At 40.7% G+C, this 22913-nt stretch overlaps 1 protein-coding gene and 1 pseudogene across 2 annotated transcripts in view; one reads left to right on the top strand and one right to left on the bottom strand.

Annotated features, from left to right (window-relative positions):
• Nucleotides 1-22913, bottom strand: part of ARMH4 (armadillo like helical domain containing 4) — a 157069-nt gene that overhangs the window by 79490 nt on the left and 54666 nt on the right. For both annotated transcript variants that reach the window (XM_050799721.1, XM_050799722.1), the window contains exon 6: nucleotides 17254-17511. In XM_050799721.1, coding sequence (XP_050655678.1) covers nucleotides 17254-17511 — 258 coding nt within the window. The remainder of the gene's footprint in view (nucleotides 1-17253; nucleotides 17512-22913) is intronic.
• LOC126958227 (polycomb group RING finger protein 3-like) lies at nucleotides 22031-22705 on the top strand (annotated as a pseudogene).

The raw sequence follows: 22913 nt of genomic DNA, 5'->3' as shown, positions 1-22913 counted from the left end.
TCCAGATTCTTAATAGAGTGGACCAAGAGCATTTAATTAAGTAATTCACCTTAATTAGCATCATGTAATTGCAAATCATTTTGCAAAAGGATTGCAAAAGGACCAATTGCAAAAGGATCCAATTGCAAAAGGATCAATTGCAAAAGGACCCATTTTGACTACTTTCTCCATTTTGTTTTAACACAGTTGGAAACTCTTTAACATCATCTTTGTTTAGTTTCCTCTGTATTTTCCAAAGAGGACAATTTATACTTAATTTCTTCCTTTCTGAAAAACTTCCCAGTTTTCCTAGTGTTTACTTCTTGTTTAATTCCCAGAAGAGCCTACTAGATGTTTTCATATTTCAATAATTCCCCAACTGAGCCTACGAGTGCATTCTGATTACAAAGAAATTAGTTCACGGCATTCTCCTCAGATGTAGTATGTCTTATTAATGTTTTCATTAACTGTAGTGGATGAAGAGGTTATTTTCTGGATTAGTTCCAAGTCTCCTTTTCTGGCTCTCCAAAGGAAAAGTGATTGCTGAATTTTCCCGTAAGAAATGCATTTGTAATAAAAGAAATGTGATTTTTTTTTTCCAATTCTCTAATTCAATATAACTTAATTATGAAAATACAGAGAAGAACTTCAGCTTCTAGGAAGCATTGAGTCTATTATTTCACGCAGATCGTAAGATGAAGTAAAATCAAGGTAGACAATTTGGAGCCAAGATATTTGGGTTTAGGTTTCCAGAAGGCTCTTCCTAACCAACAAGTTCAAATTTACTTTTAGTGAAACTTTGGTACCATTAACCCAACAGCTCCTACAGGGCATTAAAGAAACAAAAAGATGAAATATTTTCAAACCAGGACCCTAAAACATTTAAAATGCTATATCATAATAATAATTTTCTACAGTCAGAAGTGAGAAACAAAAAGAGGACTTGATTCTCAGAGCTGGGGAAGCAATGAACCAGCAGCAGAGAGAATCAGGTTTATAAATGTCTCACTTCCATCTAGGTGATGCAATAGTTGTTTTCATTCTTTGGTAGGAGCTGTCAAAGGCTTTATCTCTATAAAGCCACCAATTAACTATTTGTAAATTTTTAAATTGCTCAACCACTCTATGACAATGCCATCTGGTTTTCCCCTGATTCAGAGGCTAAGCTAATCAATGTAATTGGCCCAACACTTCCAAGGTCTGAACATTTCTACAGTGAAGAATTGCTCAAAGTTCATTCCAAAAAAAATATAAAATGTTAAGTGATGTTCTGGAAAAAACTAGCCTCAAAATACTCTCTAAAGTTTATGACCAGAAAGCAGGCTATAGTTAGTGGATTACTAAAGACTCTGTAGATATTAAAAACACTTTGGAGTAAGTAGAACCAGCGAAAATAACAATGAGGTGACGCTCTACCTGCCATGCGATAGCTAAGCTTAGTGTCGGTTATAAGCATGATGGAAACCCCTCAGTACCTGATCAGTTACCATGTTTTCCACAAATTAACCTCATGTCATCTAAAAACCTTGCCCCACCCCCATATTACTATCCAGGAGAGATGCAATAAAGCATCCCCTTTCTCCTCCCAACTGTGCTTGAAAATTTCAGGCCCAGAAAGGAGATCAGCTGGAAGAAAACCCCTTTTAAGAATCAACACTACTCCATGCTGTGTGCTAGATGTTCTGAGGTTCCCCCCAAAAATAAGCAAAATGAGATAGTGCAGTGAATAGAAATTAAATAATACTGACAAATGACTGGAAGCATTTCAAAAGGAAGGGCTCATTGTGAGTTAGGGTTCCCAGGAAAAGCTTCAGCCAGATCCAGGTGTAGAAACATGGAAAGGGGAGACAACTATTCCAAGAAAGAAAAACAATGGTAGAAAAAGTGGGTAGGGAATGTTTAATACATGTTCTGGTGATAGAGGTCTCAGACAGAGCAACAGAAAGAAACAGGTAGGAAGATAGACCAGACAGCACATGGAGATTCCTAAATATATCAAGAGTATATGAAAGAGATAAAGATATTTTAAGAAGTGCATCTGACCCTTGAATGGTTGGTTCCTCTAATTTCCTGATTTAAATCTCTGATTCCTTGTTTTAACATTTAATCTCTTCTTCACTTTTGGTTTGTTGTATTTTTCACTTTGCACCACCGATTCTTTTGAATTTCAAAAAATATCTTCAGCTTCCTGAGGCCAGCTTGACAGTTCATTTAGGAGATCCTACATAACCTACTACTTATAGTATTGCTTCTGTGAACCCTGAGTGGGGAGATGCAGCTGGTCCAAAGGTAGTTATTTTAACAACCAAGGTTAATTTTTCTTCCTCAACACAGGAACATCTGCAGGGAGGCTTTTCACCTGAGGGGTTAGCTGAGTGCTCTGGACATACTAAATGGTCATGGTGGCCACTGAACTATAGCGACACTCAACTAACTCTATTTTATGGGTTTCCTTCATTACATTAGCATTTGAGACTTAGAGCTGCTTCACACTTATTTTCTCAAAAGAAAATTTAGAGGGAGAGGAAGGGAATTTGCAGTGTTCCACAGCTGACCTGGGCAAAGTGAACAGTGTCTGGGTTCGTCTGGGTTCTGCCTATGACTCTTGGAATTAATGAATTCCTGAAGCCTCAGTGTTGGAATTAATGAATTCCTGAAGCCTCAGTGCTATCTGCCTGAGATTTTTGGTATGAAATTCCTATGTAGCTGTGAAAACATCATTAAATGTCAGTCTTTAAGAAAAACTTTGGACAACCCACAAAATTATCTATGCCATCAATCCTTTCCTCTTTCCAAACAACTTACTGTGTCTTATGCTAAAGGAAAACAAGAATTTGACTGTAACCAATATCCAGAACTGTTCATCAGAAGTCTCATGAACATAAAAATAAAAGAAAAACACAGAGCACATTAAATTCTTTTTAGGCTAGCACCTGCTTTTCTTTAGGCTTGGCCAGTTCTCTTTCTGACTTTTGGTTCTAATGAATTCTGTGTTTGTAGTTCGCAGTGCACATCTGCGAGCACAGTTGGGAATGAGCAGCAGGACAGAAGTCTATTCATTTTTGGGTATTTAACCTATTTATAACCTACCTCATGCTAAAAAGAAGATTTGGAGTTTCTAGCAAAAATAGGTACAATACAGCAGGATATAAATACATAAGAGGAAAACTCAGGCAATATGTGCATTTAAAACATACTAAAATCCTGAGTTTGTTGAATCCTTTACCACAAGCATATAGATATTCTTCCCTAGAAATTCCCAACTACTACAAATCCACAAGTCACCAACAATTCAAATGGAAATATCTATGAAGAAAAAAAATATATCAGACTTAAAAAGCATCCTCCTCTTAAGTGTTCAATTCTCTTATGTTCAGTTTCTTTTACATGTTCATCCTCACAAGGCAGAGATCACTATCTCTACTTCAAATTCTAGCACCAGGGTGTCTTAGCTAATGTGGGGAAAGAAAAAAAAAAAGGTCTGCACCCAAGTCTTTGCTTCTCTTGTCTAGGAAAAATAATTCCATTCTTTCCAAAGAAAGAGTGAATGGCATTACTCACTAACTCAGAAACCCTGGGGACTATCTTGGGGATGGAAGGACTCCCAAGTGTCTGGCAGATGCCCACCTGAGGAAGCTCCTACTGGGAGATGCCCACTCATCCTGGATACAGGTGTCTGAGTACACACCTCTGTGGTCCAGATTTAGGAGTCTGTAATGTGACCATGAGCTTTCCGGGAAAATTAAATCATGAATATTGACTTTGTTTGATCTCTATGTGATTATAAAAAGCTGAGGGTTTAAAACACATTAATCCAACACATAAAAGATCATTAAAAGTAATATAAATTTTTGCTCATGGGGATTCCATTCACAATGTACAGCAACACTTCTGAAATTGCTTTCTCCATCTCCCTACATAAACAGAAGCTGTCTCACCCCTGGGGCACAACCAGTAGATTCGGTTTAAGACAGTTGTTTTATAGGGGTGGCATCCAGGTATCAATAATTTGTATAGCTCTCTAGGAGCTGTAAGATATGAATTCCACTGTGCAGCCAAGATTGAAAGCAGGCGTCTGGGGGCTTTAGCCAATCTAACATCTCTCTTTGTGCTGGTTACACTGGGCTGAGGTTTCATTCCTTCCACTCATTCCGTACACATACTTAATTATGTTAGTCTTGGCAGCTTTGAGCAAACCCTTAAGCCATAGCTTAACATGTTATACATCAAAATACACTGACATTTGTTGCAATGAGGAGCTGTTTGAAATCTCACACTTCCCACTATTTTTTGCAAAGCATCTTTTCCTTGCTGCCACAGTCTGTGTTGCACTATATTAAGTAGTCAATCTTAGCTACATGTTAAGTGTTTTAAATGGATAATAAGAAAGAGGAGGAAGAGAAGAGAGTGCTGACATATTTTAGGGCGAAGGGTCTCACTTCCTCACAGTCAAGTGCTCTGTTTCCAGAAGGCCTACTTCCCACACTTAGGCTGTAATGCATTCTACTTGCCTACCAATTCAAAACACAAGCATCTTATGTTCCTCTCCCTTTCATCTTGCCAAATTAGCAGCTAATGAACCTGATAAATTAATCCCTTATAGAGCATAATAAATGATAATGTCTTAATGAGTTGTTCTACCCAGATAGCAGTTCTGCATTTTTCTAAGGCCTTCTGAAGACACATATCAATGCAAAGGAAGGCTCTAATATTGGAAAGCAGGCACTGTGTGAGGAGAGCAAGGCTGATATAAATTAGAGGATCAGAGAGTGCATCCCTGAAGTCACATCTCAAATGAGATGGCTGCCCACTCAAAGCTAGCCCTGGTGATAAGTGATGATTCACTACCTCACTGTAGAGTTGCTCAGCCACTGACCTCACATTTATGGGACCACACTCTGCCCCATGATTATGGATCTCTTTATCTGTCAGTCTCTCACTATTTTCAGAACATACAGCACACATTTTGTAGGTGTATAATGAACGTCTGGTTAAAAGATAGACACATGAGTGCTCCCCTCCATTCCTCTGTTTTACACAAACATATCTAGACCATTAATTGAGCATCATATTTGTTAAGGATTTCCAGAGAAAAATATACCACTTCCTCATCAAGTGTCAATTCCAATATTATATGTAGACTTTTGAAAAAAGTAAAGACAGAACGGACAGACTGCCTGCTCAAGTGGGTCCCTGACCCCCAAGTAGCCTAACTGGGAGAGCCTAACTGGGAGTAGCCTAACTGGAGTGGACCTCAAGCAAGCTCCAACAGACCTGCAGCTGTTAGAAGGAAAACTAACAAACAGAAAGGACACCCACACCAAAACCCCATCTGTACGTCACCATCATCAAAGACCAAAGGTAGATAAAACCACAAAGATGGGGAAAAAGCAGTGCAGAGAAGCTCAATATTCAAAAAATCAGAGTGCCTCTCCCCCTCCAAAGGAACGCAGCTGGTCGCCAGCAATGGAACAAAGCTGGACGGAGAATGACTTTGACGAGTTGAGAGAAGAAGGCTTCAGTCAATTAAACTTCTCAGAGCTAAAGGAGGAGCTACAAACCCAGCGCAAAGAAACTAAAAACCTTGAAAAAAGAAGTGACGAATGGGTAACTAGAATAACCAATGCAGAGAAGTCCATAAACGACTTGACAGAGAAGAAAACCATGATATGAGAACTATGTGACAAATGCACAAGCTTCAGTAACCAACTCGATCAACTGGAAGAAAGAGTATCAGCAATTGAAGATCAAATGAATGAAATGAAGCGAGAAGAGAAGTTTAGAGAAAAAAGAGTAAAAAGAAATGAACAAAGCCTCCAAGAAATATGGGACTATGTGAAAAGACCAAATCTACGTCTGATTTGTGTACCTGAAAGTGACGGGGGGAATGGAACCAAGTTGGAAAACACTCTGCAGGATATTATTCAGAAGAACTTCCCCAATCAAGCAAGGCAGGCCAACATTCAAATTCAGGAAATACAGAGAATGCTACAGAGATACTCCTCAAGAAGAGCAACTCCAAGACACATAATTGTCAGATTCACCAAAGTTGAAATGAAGGGAAAAATGTTAAGGGCAGCCAGAGAGAAAGGTCAGGTTACACACAAAGGGAAGCCCATCAGACTAACAGCAGGTCTTTCAGCAGAAACTCTCCAAGCCAGAAGAGAGTGGGGGCCAATATTCAACATTCTTAAAGAAGAGAATTTTCAACTCAGAATTTCATATCCAGCCAAACTAAGTTTCACAAGTGAAGGAGAAATAAAGTCCTTTACAGACAAGCAAATGCTGAGAGATTTTGTCAACACCAAGCCTGCCCTACAACAGCTCCTGAAGGAAGCACTAAACATGGAAAGGAACAACAGGTACCAGCCACTGCAAAAACATGTCAAAATGTAAAGTCGATCGATACTAGGAAGAAACTGCATCAACTAGCGACCAAAATAACCAGCTAATATCATAATGACAGGATCAAGTTCACACATAACAATATTAACCTTAAATGTAAATGGGTTAAATGGTCCAATTAAAAGACACAGACTGGCAAACTGGATAAAGAGTCAAGACCCATCAGTTTGCTGTATTCAGGAGACCCATCTCACATGCGGAGACACGCATAGGCTCAAAATAAAGGGATGGAGGAAGATCTACCAAGCAAATGGAAAACAAAAAAAGACAGGGGTTGCAATCCTAGTCTCTGATAAAACAGACTTTAAAGCAACAAAGATCAAAAGAGACAAAGAAGGCCATTACATAATAGTAAAGGGATCAATTCAACAAGAAGAAATAACTATCCTAAATATATATGTACCCAATACAAGAGCACCCAGATTCATAAAGCAAGTCCTTAGAGACTTACAAAGAGACTTAGACTCCCACACAATAATAATGGGAGACTTTAACACCCCACTGTCAACATTAGACAGATCAACGAGACAGAAAGTTAACAAGGATATCCAGGAATTGAACTCAACTCTGCACCAAGCAGACCTAATAAACATCTAAAGAACTCTCTACCCCAAATCAACAGAATAGACATTCTTCTCAGCACCACATCACACTTATTCCAAAATTGACCACATAGTTGGAAGTCAAGCACTCCTCAGCAAATGTACAAGAACAGAAATTATAACAAACTGTCTCTCAGACCACAGTGCAATCAAACTAGAACTCAGGACTAAGAAACTCAATCAAAACCGCTCAACTACATGGAAACTGAACAACCTGCTCCTGAATGACTACTGGGTACATAATGAAATGAAGGCAGAAATAAAGTTGTTCTTTGAAACCAATGAGAACAAAGATACAACATACCAGAATCTCTGGGACACATTTAAAGCAGTGTGTAGAGGGAAATTTATAGCACTAAATGCCCACAAGAGAAAGCAGGAAAGATCTAAAACTCACACCCTAACATCACAATTACAAGAACTAGACAAGCAAGAGCAAACACATTCAAATGCTAGCAGAAGGCAAGAAATAACTAAGATCAGAGCAGAACTGAAGGAGATAGAGACACAAAAAACCCTTCAAAAAAATCAATGAATCCAGGAGGTACCTTTTGAAAAGATCAACAAAATTGATAGACTGCTAGCAAGACTAATAAAGAAGAAAAGAGAGAAGAATCAAATAGATGCAATAAAAAATGATAAAGGGGATATCACCACCAACCCCACAGAAATACAAACTACCATCAGAGAATACTACAAACACCTCTATGAAAATAAACTAGAAAACCTAGAAGAAATGGATAAATTCCTGGACACATACACTCTCCCAAGACTAAACCAGGAAGAAGTTGAATCCCTGAATAGACCAATAGCAGGCTCTGAAATTGAGGCAATAATGAATAGCCTACCAACCAAAAAAAGTCCAGGACCAGACGGATTCACAGCCGAATTCTACTAGAGGTACAAGGAGGAGCTGGTACCATTCCTTCTGAAACTATTCCAATCAACAGAAAAAGAGGGAATCCTCCCTAACTCATTTTATGAGGACAACATCATCTTGATACCAAAGCCTGGCAGAGACACAACAAAAAAAGAGAATTTTAGACCAATATCCCTGATGAACATCAATACAAAAATCCTCAATAAAATGCTGGCAAACCGAATCCAACAGCACATCAAAAAGCTTATCCACCATGATCAAGTGGGCTTCAACCCTGGGATGCAAGGCTGGTTCAACATATGCAAATCGATAAACGTAATCCAGCATATAAACAGAACCAAAGACAAAAACCACATGATTATCTCAATAGATGCAGAAAAGACCTTTGACAAAATTCAACAGCCCTTCATGCTAAAAATTCTCAATAAATTCGGTATTGATGGAACGTATCTCAAAATGATAAGAGCTATTTATGACAAACCCACAGCCAATATCATACTGAATGGGCAAAAACTGGAAGCATTCCCCTTAAAAACTGGCACAAGACAGGGATGCCCTCTCTCACCACTCCTATTCAACATAGTGCTGGAAGTGCTGGCCAGGGTAATCAGGCAGGAGAAAGAAACAAAGTGTATTCAATTAGGAAAAGAAGAAGTTAAATTGCCCCTGTTTGCAGATGACATGATTGTCTATTTAGAAAACCCCATCGTCTCAGCCCAAAATCTCCTTAAGCTGATAAGCAACTTCAGCAAAGTCTCAGGATACAAAATCAATGTGCAAAAATCACAAGCATTCTTATACACCAATAGCAGACAAACAGAGAGCCAAATCATGAGTGAACTCCCATTCACAATAGCTTCAAAGAGAATAAAATACCTAGGAATCCAACTTACAAGGCATGTGAAAGATCTCTTCAAGGAGAACTACAAACCACTGCTCAAGGAAATAAAAGAGGACACAAACAAATGGAAGAACATCCCATGCTCATGGATAGGAAGAATCAATATTGTGAAAACGGCCATACTGCCCAAGGTAATTTATAGATTCAATGCCATCCCCATTAAGCTACCAATGACTTTCTTCACAGAATCGGAAAATACTACTTTAAAGTTCATATGGAACCAAAAAAGAACCCACATTGCCAAGACAATCCTAAGTCAAAAAAACAAAGCTGAAGGCATCATGCTACCTGACTTCAAACTATACTATAAGGCTACAGTAACCAAAACAGCATGGTACTGATACCAAAACAGAGATATAGACCAATGGAACAGAACAGAGCCCTCAGAAATAATACCACACATCTACAACCATCTGATCTTTGACAAACCTCACAAAAACAAGAAATGGGGAAAGGATTCCCTATTTAATAAATGGTGCTGGGAAAAGTGGCTAGTCATAAGTAGAAAGCTGAAACTGGATCCCTTCCTTACTCCTTATAAGAAAATTAATTCCAGATGGATTAGAGACTTAAATGTTAGACCTAAAACCATAAAAATCCTAGAAGAAAACCTAGGCAATACCATTCAGGACATAGGCATGGGCAACGACTTCATGTTTAAGCACCAAAAGCAATGGCAACAAAAGCCAAAATTGACAAATGGGATCTAGTTAAACTAAAGAGCTTCTTCACAGTAAAAGAAACTACCATCAGAGTGAACAGGCAACCTACAGAACGGGAGAAAATTTTTGCAATCTACTCATCTGACAAAGGGCTAATATCCAGAACCTACAAAGAACTCAAACAAGTTTACAAGGAAAAAACAAATAACCCCATCAAAAAGTGGGCAAAGGATATGAACAGACACTTCTCAAAAGAAGACATTTATGCAGCCAACAGAAACATGAAAAAATGCTCATCATCACTAGCCATCAGAGAAATGCAAATCAAAACCACAATGAGATACCATCTCACACCAGTTAGAATGGCAATCATTAAAAAGTCAAGAAACAACAGGTACTGGAGAGGATGTGGAGAAATGGGAACACTTTTATACTGTTGGTGGTACTGTAAACTAGTTCAACCATTGTGGAAGACAGTGTGGGGATTCCTTAAGTTTCTAGAACTAGAAACACCATTTGACCCAGCCATTCCATTACTGGGGATACACCCAAAGGATCATAAATTGCTGCTATAAAGACACATGGACACGTATATTTATTGCGGCACTATTCACAATAGCAAAGACTTGGAACCAACCCAAATGTCCATCACTGACAGACCGGATAAAGAAAATGTGGCACATATACACCATAGAATACTATGCAGCCGTAAAAAAGGATGAGTTCATGTCCTTTGTAGGAACATGGATGAAGCTGGAAACCATCATTCTCAGCAAACTATCGTAAGAACAGAAAACCAAATACCGCATGTTCTCACTCATAGGTGGGAATTGAACAATGAGATCACTTGGACACAGGAAGGAGAATATCACACACTGGGGCCAGTTGTGGGGTGGGGGTAGGGGGGAGGGATAGCATTAGGAGATATACCTAATGTAAGTGACAAATTAATGGGTGCAGCACACCAACATGGCATATGTATACGTATGTAACAAACCTGCACATTGTGCACATGTACCCTAGAACATAAAGTATAATTAAAAAAAAAAAAAAAGAAAAAAGTAAAGACAGCTATAATAATTCTCAAACAACAAACCGATAGCTTTATAGATCTGGAACATCAACCAAACTCTAAAGTAGCCAAAAATGATCTCTTCTTGAGATGGAACAATACCACCCTCAAGCTCTCAACCAGAACTCATGAACTCAAACCAAATAAAGATAATAATTTAACCAGATTGGTCATGGGATTCTTAGAGGATAGAAGAGACATAGATGTGTATCACCAACAAGAGAAGAAAACAGAACAACACAGAAACCACGTGTGACACACGTGGTAACTGCCCCCTGGCTCCATCCATTCCACCCATCATGTGACTACATGCCCCTTGCCAACAATTGTTCAGATATGGCCATGAACCTAATCTCACCCAAGCAGGGGCATGGTATAGTCTACTGGGGGATTCTTGAAAGGCTGCCTGTCTCTTAAGAAAGAAGTACAGTGGCCAGGCACAGTGGCTCACACCTGTAATCTCGGCACTCTAGGCGGCCAAGGCAGACAGACCACTTGAGGTCGGGAGTGCAAGACCAGCCTGGCCAATATTGTGAAACCCCTCTCTAGTAAAAATACAAAAAATTAGCTGGGCTGTGGTGGTATGTGCCTGTTATCCCAGCTACTCGGGCAGCTGAGGCAGGCGAATCACTTGAACCCGAGAGGTGGAGGTTGCAATGAGCTGAGATCACACCACTGCACTCCAGCCTGGGACACAGAGTGAGACCCTGTGGAAAAGAGGAGAGGAGAGGGGAGGGGAGGGGAGGGGAAGGGAGGGGAGAGGCACAGTGGGCCAGGCACAGTAGCTCATGCCTGTAATCCCAGCACTTTGGGAGGCCAAGGCAGGCAGATCACTTGAGGTCAGGAGTTCAAGATCAGCCTGGCCAACATGGCAAAACACCATCTCTACTGAAAAGCCAAAAATTACAGGCATGGTGCATGCCTGTAATCCCAGCTACTGGGGAGGTTGAGGCAGGAGAATCACTTGAAACCGGAAGGTGGAGGTTGTAGTGGGCCAAGATCACACCACTGCACTCCAGCCTGGGTGACAAAGTAAGACTCCATCTCAGAAAAAAAAAAAAAGAAAGGAAGAAAGAAAGAAAAGAAAAGAAAGGAAAGGAAAGGAAAAGAAAAGAAAAGAGAGAAAGAAAGAAAGAAGCACAGTGAAAAGACAGTTGCCTTCCTTCTCTGAACGATGTCTTTTCTTAAACCTGAAATTGTTGCAGCCATTGCAACTAAAAGGAAGCCAGCCTGAGGGCCAAATCAACACACCAAGGATGCACAGCAAAATGGAAAAAACTTGTGTCACTGCTGACAATTGGGGTTCTGCATCAATAGACCAGGAGTTTTATTTCTGGACTTCTTGTTTTGAGGGAAAAAAATGGATTTCTTCATTCTATAAACAAATTTAAGTTAGGATTTCTACAATCTGTAACTGAAGGCATTTTAACAAATATAGCAAGAAAAAAGAAATGAATTTCTAGGTATTAATTACATTGGAAATAAACATTAAAATAGATATCTTGATTCATCTTTGGTCATATTGATTTTTACACTTTAGGGAGGATAATTGTGTGATTTATTATAGCAACAGGATAAGAAGTGGTGTGGGTCACAAAGTCTGCTCTCTGTACAGGTTCTTGTTAATAAATGTGAAAATGAACCTGTTAGATGAGAGAAGAAATTAATTCTGCATATGTGAATAGAGAGCTTCCTATATGCTACTAGCATTTGACCCATCTGTCAATACACCTCATAAACATGGAACTTTCACTCCTGATGCTCTCTATCCCAACAACACACAGTTCACTCCACAGTCACAATTCCCAGAGGCAAGATAAAGAAACAAAGTTCTCTCCCTCCAAAGCTTCAGAGGCAATGCATATGTAACAGTGCAGAAAACAGAAGCACAGAAAATTTGAGGCCTGAATCTACTGCTTTGCCTTAGAAAGTCATCTATGTTCCTGCTCTTGGCACTTCACAGGAAGTGAGACTATAATCTATTCCAAGAGTTTGCATTATTTTTAGTTCACTACCCACCTCAATCTGTTCATTTTTAAAAATTTATATGGGTTTTAGCATTTGCTTTGGAATACCATTCATATTGTAAAAATGGAGGTGATAACCTATAAATAAAACAACCCCATTTAAAAATAGGAATGAAGCGGACAGCCAATTAAAGTGTTATCATATTAAATAGAATTACTTTTCAAAGGATCTCAGTGTTTGCATTTTTATTGATTCATTACAGGAAAAAGTATATGTAATTTCACAATGTTTACACTCTGAGCATAGTTGCCATGAGGCTTTGCTTTCAAAATGCTGCTGCTCCTTAAATACCTATTGAAATCTGAATCCATTTCCTATAGAGGCTGTAATAAATTACCACAAACGTGTGGCTTCAGATAACACAAACGTATTACTTTGCAGTTCTGGAGGTCAAAAGTCTGAACTGGGTCTCACTAAGCTAAAACCAAGATATTGGCAGGGCTGTATTACTTCCAGAGGCCTTGGAGGACAGTCAGTTTCCTTGCCTTTTCCAGCTTCTAGAGGCTGACAGCATTCCTTGGCTAATGGCTACATCACTCCAACCTCTGCTCCCATCATCACATCTTCTTTTCTGACTCTGAACCTCCTACTTCCCTCTTAACAAGAACCTTTGTAATTATAATGAGCCCGCCCAATAATCCAGGATAACCTCCCCATTCCAATTTAAAGATCTTTAATTTTTTTTTTTTTTTTTTTTTTAGACAGCATTTTACTCTGTCACCCAGGCTGGAATACAGTGGCATAATCATGGCTTATTCCAGCCTTAAACTCCTGGTGATATGGTCTGGCTGTGCCTCAACCCAAATCTCATCTTGAATTGGACCTCCCATAATCCCCATGTGTCCTGGGACGGACTTCGTGGGAGGTGCTTCGATTATGTGGGCAGTTTCCCCATGCTGTTCTCATAGTAGTGACTGAGTTCTCACAAGATTTGATGATTTTATAGGGGACTTTTCCCCCACTGTAATTTTCCTTCCTGCTACCATGTGAAGAAGGACATGTTTGCTTCCCCTTCTGCCATGATTGTAAATTTCCTGAGGCCTCCCCAGCCCTGCAGAACTCTGAGTCAATTAAACCTCTTTCCCTTATAAATTACCCAGTCTCGGGTATCTTTTCATAGCAGCATGAGAATGCACTAATACACCTGGCTCAAGTGATCCTCCAGCCTCAGCCTCCTGAGTAGCTGGGACTATAGGCACATACCACCCTCAGCTAACTTTTTGCAGTTTTTGTAGAGATGGGGTCTTGCTATGTGCCCCAGGCTGTCCTCAAATTCCTGGTCTCAAACAATCCTTCTGCCTCAGCCTCTCAAAGCACTGGGATTACAGATGTGAGCCACTGTGCCCAGCCTAAAGATCCTTAATTTAATCAAATCAGTAAAGTCTCTTTTTCCATGTAGGGCAATTTATTCACAGGTTCCAGATATTAGGACACGGACATCTTCAGGGAGTCATTATTCCACCTACCATAAAATCCATCACAAAGAAAGAAAGGGTTTCTACTATTTTACCTGACCTGAGAGTATTTAGTAAACTGTACCATTTAATATTGATCCAGAAGTTGTTATGAATTACTAGGAAATATTCCTGTCCTTCCAAGAAAAGGTTGGTGGGCTAATAAAATTCTAGACCTAGACACTCCTCAAACACAATCTTCTCACAGTAAGAAGAACAGTTTGAAATACTTGTTCCTTGCTTTGGTTCCCAGGACACCCACAATGCTGAAAATATGTTGACAAAATGAATTTATTAGAAAAAGAAGCAACAGCAAAAACTAAGAGACACCTAGAGAAACAGTAAATAACAAGAAAAAGTCTGATATATTTTTTAAAACTCAGGATCTGAAGAAATCATTTTTAAAAGCATAAAAAATTACTAAACTGGTATCACTAATTTAAGAAACTTAAGCTGTGGCTGGGCACGGTGGGTCACGCTTGTAATCCCAGCACTTTGGGAGGCCGCGGCAGGCAGATCGCCTGGGGTCAAGAGTTTGGGACTAGCACGGACAATATGGTGAAACCCTGTCTCTACTAAAAATACAAAAAATTAGCTGGGCGTGGTGGCGGGTGCCTGTAGTCCCAGCTGCTCGGGAGGCTGAGGCAGAGAATTGTTTGAACCCAGGAGGCAGAAGTTGCAGTGAGTCAAGATCGTGCCACTGCACTCCAGCCTGGGTGACAGAGTGAGACTCCGTCTCAAAAAAAGAAGGAAGGAAGGAAGGAAGGGAGGGAGGAAGGGAGGGAGGGAGGGAGGGAGGGAGGGAGGGAGGGAGGGAGGGAGGGAGGAAGGAAAGAAGGAGAGAAGGAGAGAAGAAGGAAAGAAGGAAAGAAGAAGGAAAGAAACAAAGAAACTTTAGTTGTCCAAAGGGACTGAAATCAGGAGTCAGGACAGGAGGAAAACAGATCTTTTTGTCCTAAGCCTCAAGCCTGACAAGCCTTAAAATTTAACTGCTATTAGCCAAAACAGGGAACAACGCAGGTGTTCATCAACAGGTGACCAGATGAGCAAAACATAACATATCCATACAATTGAATACTAGTCAACTATCTATATATGTGTGTGGACATGTGTGTGAGTGCATGCATGTGTGTACACATGTGTATGTTACATATAACAAGGAACAAACTACTGATACATACAACATAGTTGAATCTCAAAATCATTATGCTAAGTGATCTATGCCAGACACAAAATGGTATATACCATATGATGTCATTTGTACAAAATTCTAGAAAATGCAAATGAATCTATAGTGACCAAAGAAGGCCAGTGGTTACCTGGGGTTGGGGGCTGAGGGAGGGATGGACTGCAAAGGGGCATGAGGAATCACTGGTGGTGGGATGATGGAAATGCTCTGCAGCATGATTGTGATGGGGGTTGCATGGGTATATGTAACTCTCAAAACTCATCACATCGTACGCTTTCAGTGGGTGCAATTTATTGTGTATAATGTATACCTCAGTAAAGTTGATTCCTTAAAAATCTGACTCCTATTCAGTGGTAAATTTGCATTGAGGAGCATGATCATACTACAGCCCAAATGATCATTTTAGCCTTGATTCAGAGCCTCCTTATAGTTTTCTAAGACCCTCCAATTACTTATAATTACTCACAGATGGCAAGTCCACTTCATAAGTGGTGAAACTTCATTTCTTTGACCACAATCCAGGGTAGATGCCATATAATGTTCCTAAGTCTGTGCTAAGGCAACCCTGTCTCCCTCACTCCGCTCTCCAATAAAGTGCTAGAGTGTCTGAATATCCATCCCGTCCATACTGAAAGGCTGTTTAACTGTACATGATACCTCCATAGTATAAAGTTGTGCACAACCCAAGGAGTCACTTTATGTGTAGATTTTTGTCTGTTTTCAACCTGTTCTGTATAAGTTATCTTTGTATTTTGTATCTTATTTCATTCATTTCAATCCTGCTCATGTAGAACAGAAGGATTTCAGACCAAATATTCATTCACTTGTTCACAGACCAGAGTTCATCTTATTTTGTGTTTGTTTTATAGTCTTTTGATATTATAATATTTTGATACCCTTATAAGTTTTTATCAGTTTCATGTGACATGTTTTTAAAGTAATCATTGCCCAGTGCGTGCTGAATTTGGCCAGAAAGTAATTCAAGAAATGTTGTCTGTCCACTGGAAGCCCATCCCTTTCTATCTTCTTCCTGTAGCATATTCCACAGGAAATCCCAGCTACATTTCAACTACAACGTATATGCCAATCTATAGAGTGCAACTCCCGGAATTACATTCAGAGCAAAGGCCCAGACCAACTTCCAAGTTTTCAATGACATATCCCCAAAACTAGTACTTTTACCAGTTTTTGTGACACTTAAACCTAACATCTGCCACACTGAAGGAATCAGTGTGCCCAGTTGTGAAAGACTAGGAGCATTTTAGGAAGAGTTTCTTTGGAGAAGAGATTACTTCACCTCAGTTCAAGGGAATAGGGCCTCAAGGAGTCACTGAGAGCTTAAGAGTGTCTCCGCCTGACGAGAGGAAAAGGACAGACTGGGGAGCTTCCCTGCTGATGTGGAAGGAAGAGCTGAGGAGTAGCCTGCATCCTCCAAGTCTCTTACCACAAGCACAGGCCACAAATAAGAGAGGGTGAGCATGGAGTGGTCTGGCCACCCTAGCTGCTGAAATGAAATTGTGTTTGACAAGGTAATGCAACCACAAGACTGAACAGAAAAATCATGGGGACTGCGCAACTGCTCGCCTACAAGCAGGGGAAGAACTTCCCCTAGGGAACAAATTCCCAAAGGACAGAGTGGAACAAAAAATGGATTTGTTCGTTGACTCTTTCCCCTGGTGCTACTTGTCCAGCATCCTGGTTACACATATCTCCTCCCTGTGCAGATGTCCTCCCAAAGCCTACAACTGTCTCCCAACTGGGAAGGAAAAACTGAATTTCTTCCAAAAATCAGGCAACCGTGCTCATAATAGGCAGCTGGAGACTGTTTGGAGCCTGGCTACTTAAGGGCATAAATATAAACTCATCGAAGAAATAAACTGACAATTTTTAATTTTTAATTATCAGTTATTTCTTCGATGAGTTTATACTTATATTCTTAACCACCCATAAATGTAGAAACTACCCATAAACACAGAAAATCCATTTTACTGTACAATAGATGGCAATGAAAGAAGGCTGTCATCTTAGAAATATAAAAGGAGGGGAGAAGGGAGGAAAAGGGAAATACACATGACTCTTACCCAGGCCTTGATTCTGCTGTTCCCACTCGAGGGCATCTGGCACCTGGTAGGTAGCTCCCTCCAACAGGTCCATGTTTCCCTGCTCTAAGCCTGGTTCCTGGGATGTGATACCAGGGAGAGTGAAACCTGGCAGCTCAGTGTCACCGTCCAAGCCCTCATCCAGCGAGTCTGCATCTTTATCTTCCTCATCTTCTTCCTCATCTTCCTCTTCTTCATCTTCATCTTCTTCGTCTTCTTCATCCTCGTCGTCTTCTCCCTCTAGGCAAAAAGAAATCAAAGGGAAGCATAAACATAAAATGAGTTTATGCTGAAACAAATGAATCCTTGGAAATGATCCAAACACTATAAAATAATTGTTTGGCCTTTTGAAACACATCTTTATAGCCAAAGTCAGACAATGTGAACTTTATAGGATTATACACCCACCACATGTCCTAGAGTTTAAACTTTCAAAACCATAGTTATGTCAGCTCAGTATCAGGTGTCATGTTTACCAGGAGTCAAAGTTCAAGTAATATGATTTGTTATTAAAGTTATTTATATTTACAAGGGTAGTGAACATCCCCTTGCTGTTTTCTGGAGATCATGAAAAGTTTATCAGTTAGCACACTGGGATACTAACAGAACTTAAAAGAAGCTGTTCCCATCCCTTTATAGCTCATAATGTTAAAGGAGACAATTCATTATTTTGGCATGGTTTTTTCTATTCATCCACATCAGTGAGTAGAACTCACAACAATGTTAAGTAAGGAGCACATAAATTCACTCTTGGATCTTGTTCTCTCTAAGGAAGAGTAATCCAAGAAACTGGAAATAATTGCATCAACATTCTCAATCCAACTCTAAAGGAATTGGGAAATGGGATATTCACCAGGAGTGGTCAGAAAGGCAACACATTAAAAATTACCATTATCCCATTATCTTCATTGTAAGAGTTAACATTCACAATTTGCCATTTTCTTGATTTTTTTTTTTTTTTTTTTTTTTTTTTTTTTTGATACGGAGTCTTGCTCTGTCACCCAGGCTGAAGTGCAGTGGCATGATCATGGTTCACCGTAGTCTCAAATTCCTGGGCTCAAGCAATCCTCCTCCCTCTACCTCCCACAATACTAGTATTATAGGTATGAGCCACGGCACTTCACCACAAGTTGTCATTTTCAATGCTTCAAGTGGAGTGGGTTTAAGGAACATAAGATCCCCAATTTCATTTTGTTTCACCAATGTTAATCTCCTAGCAACACTTCAAGGCCCCATCCTCACCATGGATGCACCCCTGAAGCCCCTGGCAAGTGCCCACAAAGTTCACAGAAGGCCTTCCCTTTGGTCTCTCCCCTTGATTCTCGGCACAGCAGTTACTGCAACAGGTAATTCTCCCCCATAGTGAAGAAAAGAAGGAAGGAAGAACAACTGGAGCCACCCAAGAATTCTGAGACTCTCCTTTTCTGCTTCTACACAACTTTCTGCACACACACTACCTTTCCTCTAGCATTTAGAGGTTTTCTAAAGTTTACAAAAATCAACCTTTAATCTTTTTTTATTCTTTTTTTTTTTTTTTTTTTTTGAGATGGAGTCTCGCTCTGTTGCCCAGGCTGGAGTGCAGTGGCTGGATGTCAGCTCACTGCAAGCTCTGCCTCCTGGGTTTATGCCATTCTCCTGCCTGCTGGGACTACAGGCGCCCGCCACCTTGCCCAGCTAGTTTTTTTTTTTTTTTTTTTTTTTTTTTTTGTATTTTTTAGTAGAGACGGGGTTTCACTGTGTTAGCCAGGATGGTCTCGATCTCCTGACCTCGTGATCCGCCCGTCTCGGCCTCCCAAAGTGTTGGAATTACAGGCTTGAGCTACTGCGCCCGGCCAATCTTTTTTTATTCTTATATGTCCTTTAACTTCGTAGGATTAATATCTGTCACTATTCTAAAAATTCAACAAATATTTATCAACCCCCAATGGGTGCTGTTGCAGACACTAGGGACAAAGCAATAATGCCTCTGCCTTTATGGAGCCCATATGCCACTCAGCGAGACTCACAGCAAACAAACAGATATACCAATAGACAGGTGACTCTACACTCTCATTAAAACTGGCAAGAAGATAGAAAATGCCAGGCACTGCTATTTTAGAAAGGGAGATTAAAGAAAGCTTTCCTGACAAGGTAAAGTTCGAACAGAGGCCATACCAAAATAATGAATTCTCTTGTTTAATTTAGGTCAACATCTACAGGAAGAGCATTCCCAGTGGAGGAAATAGCGAAGGACCTAATCCTTAGGCAGCTGTGGCCTTGCTGTGTTCAAAGAACGGCAAAGAAGCCTGGGCTGGGAGGGTCAGGGCAAATACAGGAAATGAGGTAGGAAGAAGCAGGCAGGGGCCAGATCTGACTTTCTGACTTTTTTTTTTTTTTTTTTTGAGTGTTTTGTTTATTTCAATAGGTTTTTTGGGAACAGGTAGTACTGACTTATATTTTTAAAGAATGACTCTAGCAACAGGATGGAGAACAGGCTATATCAAAGCAAGAGATGAAGCAAGAAGGCTAATAAGGAGTCCATTTAAAAACCAGGAATAGATTATGGTGCTTTGGACTAGGGTACAATCTGGAAAGAGGAGAGAGCTAGTCAGATCTGGGATGTAATGTCAAGGTAGAACCCTGCTGATAATTACAATGTGAGATGCAAAAGGAAGATCCCACATGACTGAAAACGGGATCCAAAAGATAAAGAGTCAAAGCAAGAATTTGTATTTGAGATATGGCAACTGTGTGATGGCCTATGGCATCCAAGGAAATGTTAGAAGTCTAGAGAAGTTTCAAAGCTAGAGATAAAAGTTTGGGAATTGCCAACTTATTAATAATATTCAAAGCCTTGAGACTGGCTGAGATTATCAAGAAGGTGAGTATAGACAGAAAGGGAAATGGTCCAGACCACATTCCTGGGGAAAGCCACCACTTAGAGGGTGACCAGCAGAGGAAGATCCACACGGGAAACAGGAGTAACCACCGGGGTGGGAGAAAATCCAAGAAGTCTGTGGTGCCAGGGAAGGCAAATGAAGAAAGCATCTCCAAGGGTCCGAGTAAGAGACTGACTGTCCCTCTGGCTTGGCATTGGGAGGGCACGGGTGACCTTGACAAAAGTTGTTTCTGAGGAATGACACAGACAAAGGCCAGGTTGGAGTGGTTCAAAAAAAGATTAGAACAGAAGACACAGCAAACAAAAAAATTCTTACCAGAAATTTGGCTACAAGGAGAACAGAGAAAATAGGGTGCAGCTGGAGAGAGACACAAGGTCAACAGCAGGGTCTTAAAATAGAATATAGAAAATAGAACCTGCTTGTAAGTTAATGTGTCAGATCTCATCGAGAGGGGCAATCAATGAGGCAGGAAAGACAGAAGCAGCTGTGGGAGACTATCCTGGGAGACATGGTATTATACAAGGGGCTGCATGCATAGACTCGGAAGCCGCACACATTTATCATGACTGTGTGATTTTGCACGTGTTGCTGAATTTTGCTGTGCCTCAACCTCCTCATCTGTAAAACTGACATTATTCCTACCTCACAAGGCTGTTGTAAGGATTTCATTAGTTAATTTGTAAGGTACTTAAAAATAAGCCTGGCACACAGTGGACAGATTGGCTTCTTCATAATGACTAAAAGAAGACAGGATCCAGTGCACAGGCCTGTTTGGATACATCCTTCCCTGCAACGGTAGGAAAAAGGAAAGGCAGAGAAACAGGCACAGTGCAGGAAGGTTATTCTCGGTCAAATAAAAAAACTGGGCCGGGCGCAGTGGCTCAAGCCTGTAATCCCAGCACTTTGGGAGGCCGAGACAGGCGGATCACGAGGTTAGGAGATCGAGACCATCCTGGCTAACATGGTGAAACCCCGTCTCTACTAAAAATAAAAAAAAGTAGCCGGGTGAGGTGGCGGCCGCCCGTAGTCCCGGCTACCCTGGAGGCTGAGGCAGGAGAATGGCGTGAACCTGGGAGGCGGAGCTTGCAGTGAGCCAAGATCGCGCCACTGCACTCCAGCCTGGGAGACAGAGTAAGACTCCATCTCAAAAAAAAAAAAAAAAAAAAAAAACTGGAAAGGAAAAGAGAAATGTTGGTGGTTTGAGGCGAGAAGAAAAAGTGTGAAATAGTCGTGGGCGAGTAAATTCTCAGAGAAATGGGGCAGGACTGCCAGGCAGCTCTCAAGGCCCACTTCAGATGTGACATCATATATCTAAAGTGAGACCTGTTAAGATGGTTGTGAGTTTTTCTCAAGCCACATTCAGCTGCTTGGGTACAGGCATGGGTGGAGAGGTGAGTAGGCACAGAGATTTCACCAGCAGCAAGTTTTACCAGAAGAGTTCAACTGAGAGTGTGAGGGATAGAGAGAGGGTAAGAAAGGGTATTGATTGTGTGTGAAGGAGTCATTATAAAGGTGGACCAGGGACTGTAATTAAAGAGAAGTTGAAAAGGAGGCTGGATAGAGGAAAAATGATAGAAATTTAGATTATGAGGAAAACTATCAGGAACCATTAAAACTATCTGAGGACTTCCATGTCTTTATTTTAGATTCTTCACAGGTTTTCTCTCATCCTCTTGGGGCTGGATCCGGAAGGAATGGCACCCCTTCCTTCTCCTGGAGTGCCCCTGCCTGTACCCCCAAGACCAAGACCACAGCTTCACAATGTAGCAGGGACTCCTGGCCATCCCTCAAAAGTGACTGTTTCTGTGCTAGAAAACGGAAAAACAGCAAGGGCCAGAAGTGAACCAGAGTGCACAGTGAGGCAGAACCAGTGAGTCAGAGTGATGATGTGGGGCCTCCATGCCAAGGCAGAAAGAAAAACAAGCAGACAGATATCCAGAGGAAAAGCCAAAGAAGTTGACCAGAAGGATTAAGCTGTGGAACACTAAGGCCCACATCACCTGCCACCTGTGTAGTGGGCACCTCATTGATGCAACCAGGGTGACCAAGTGTCTGCACACATTCTGTAGGGGTTGCCTGGTAAAGTATTTGCAAGAGAACACCACCTGCCCTGCATGTAGGACCATGATGCATCACATCCACTTACTGCAGTACATTGGTGATGACGGCACCATACATGCGACTGTTCACAAATTGGTATCAGGTCTCCAAGCAGCAGAAATGAAAACAGAGAGAGAATTCTGTCACAAATTGGGCATGCAAGTGCCTGGACGGATCAAGGGGGAGACTTGTTCCACAAAACAACACTTAGATTTCCATCAGAATGGTGAAACGAAAGCAGAAGACAGTTCAAACAAAGAGATCAAAACAGAGAAGAAGGAAAAGAACAATGATTTTCACAGAAGCGATGAGCAGGAAAGCAACAGCAGCAAGCTGTGGGGATTGAAAAGGAAATGCATCTGCTGCACAGCCCAAGCAATGGTCTGACAGCTAAAGAAGTTCACTGCCAAAATCTTAACCTTTTGTCCTTCAATGAGGTAACAGTCAATCCGTAAATAGAAACTCTAGCAAGTCATTTCATAGGTAAAAATGACACTTCTAAAATTCTTTGCATTTTTTCTATTTATATACAACTTTGTTTGGAGATTTTAACCAGAAAAAAATCTCAATTTGTTTTGCCTGCCCTGCCAGGTAGTATGATAGGAAACAGCAGTGAGGACGTGAAAAGCCCAGAGACCATGGACATGAATAACCCACCATTAA

Source organism: Macaca thibetana, chromosome 7 (assembly GCF_024542745.1).
Source record: "Macaca thibetana thibetana isolate TM-01 chromosome 7, ASM2454274v1, whole genome shotgun sequence".
Classification (NCBI taxonomy): Eukaryota; Metazoa; Chordata; class Mammalia; order Primates; family Cercopithecidae; genus Macaca; species Macaca thibetana.
This window is presented reverse-complemented; position numbering and strand designations above follow the sequence as displayed.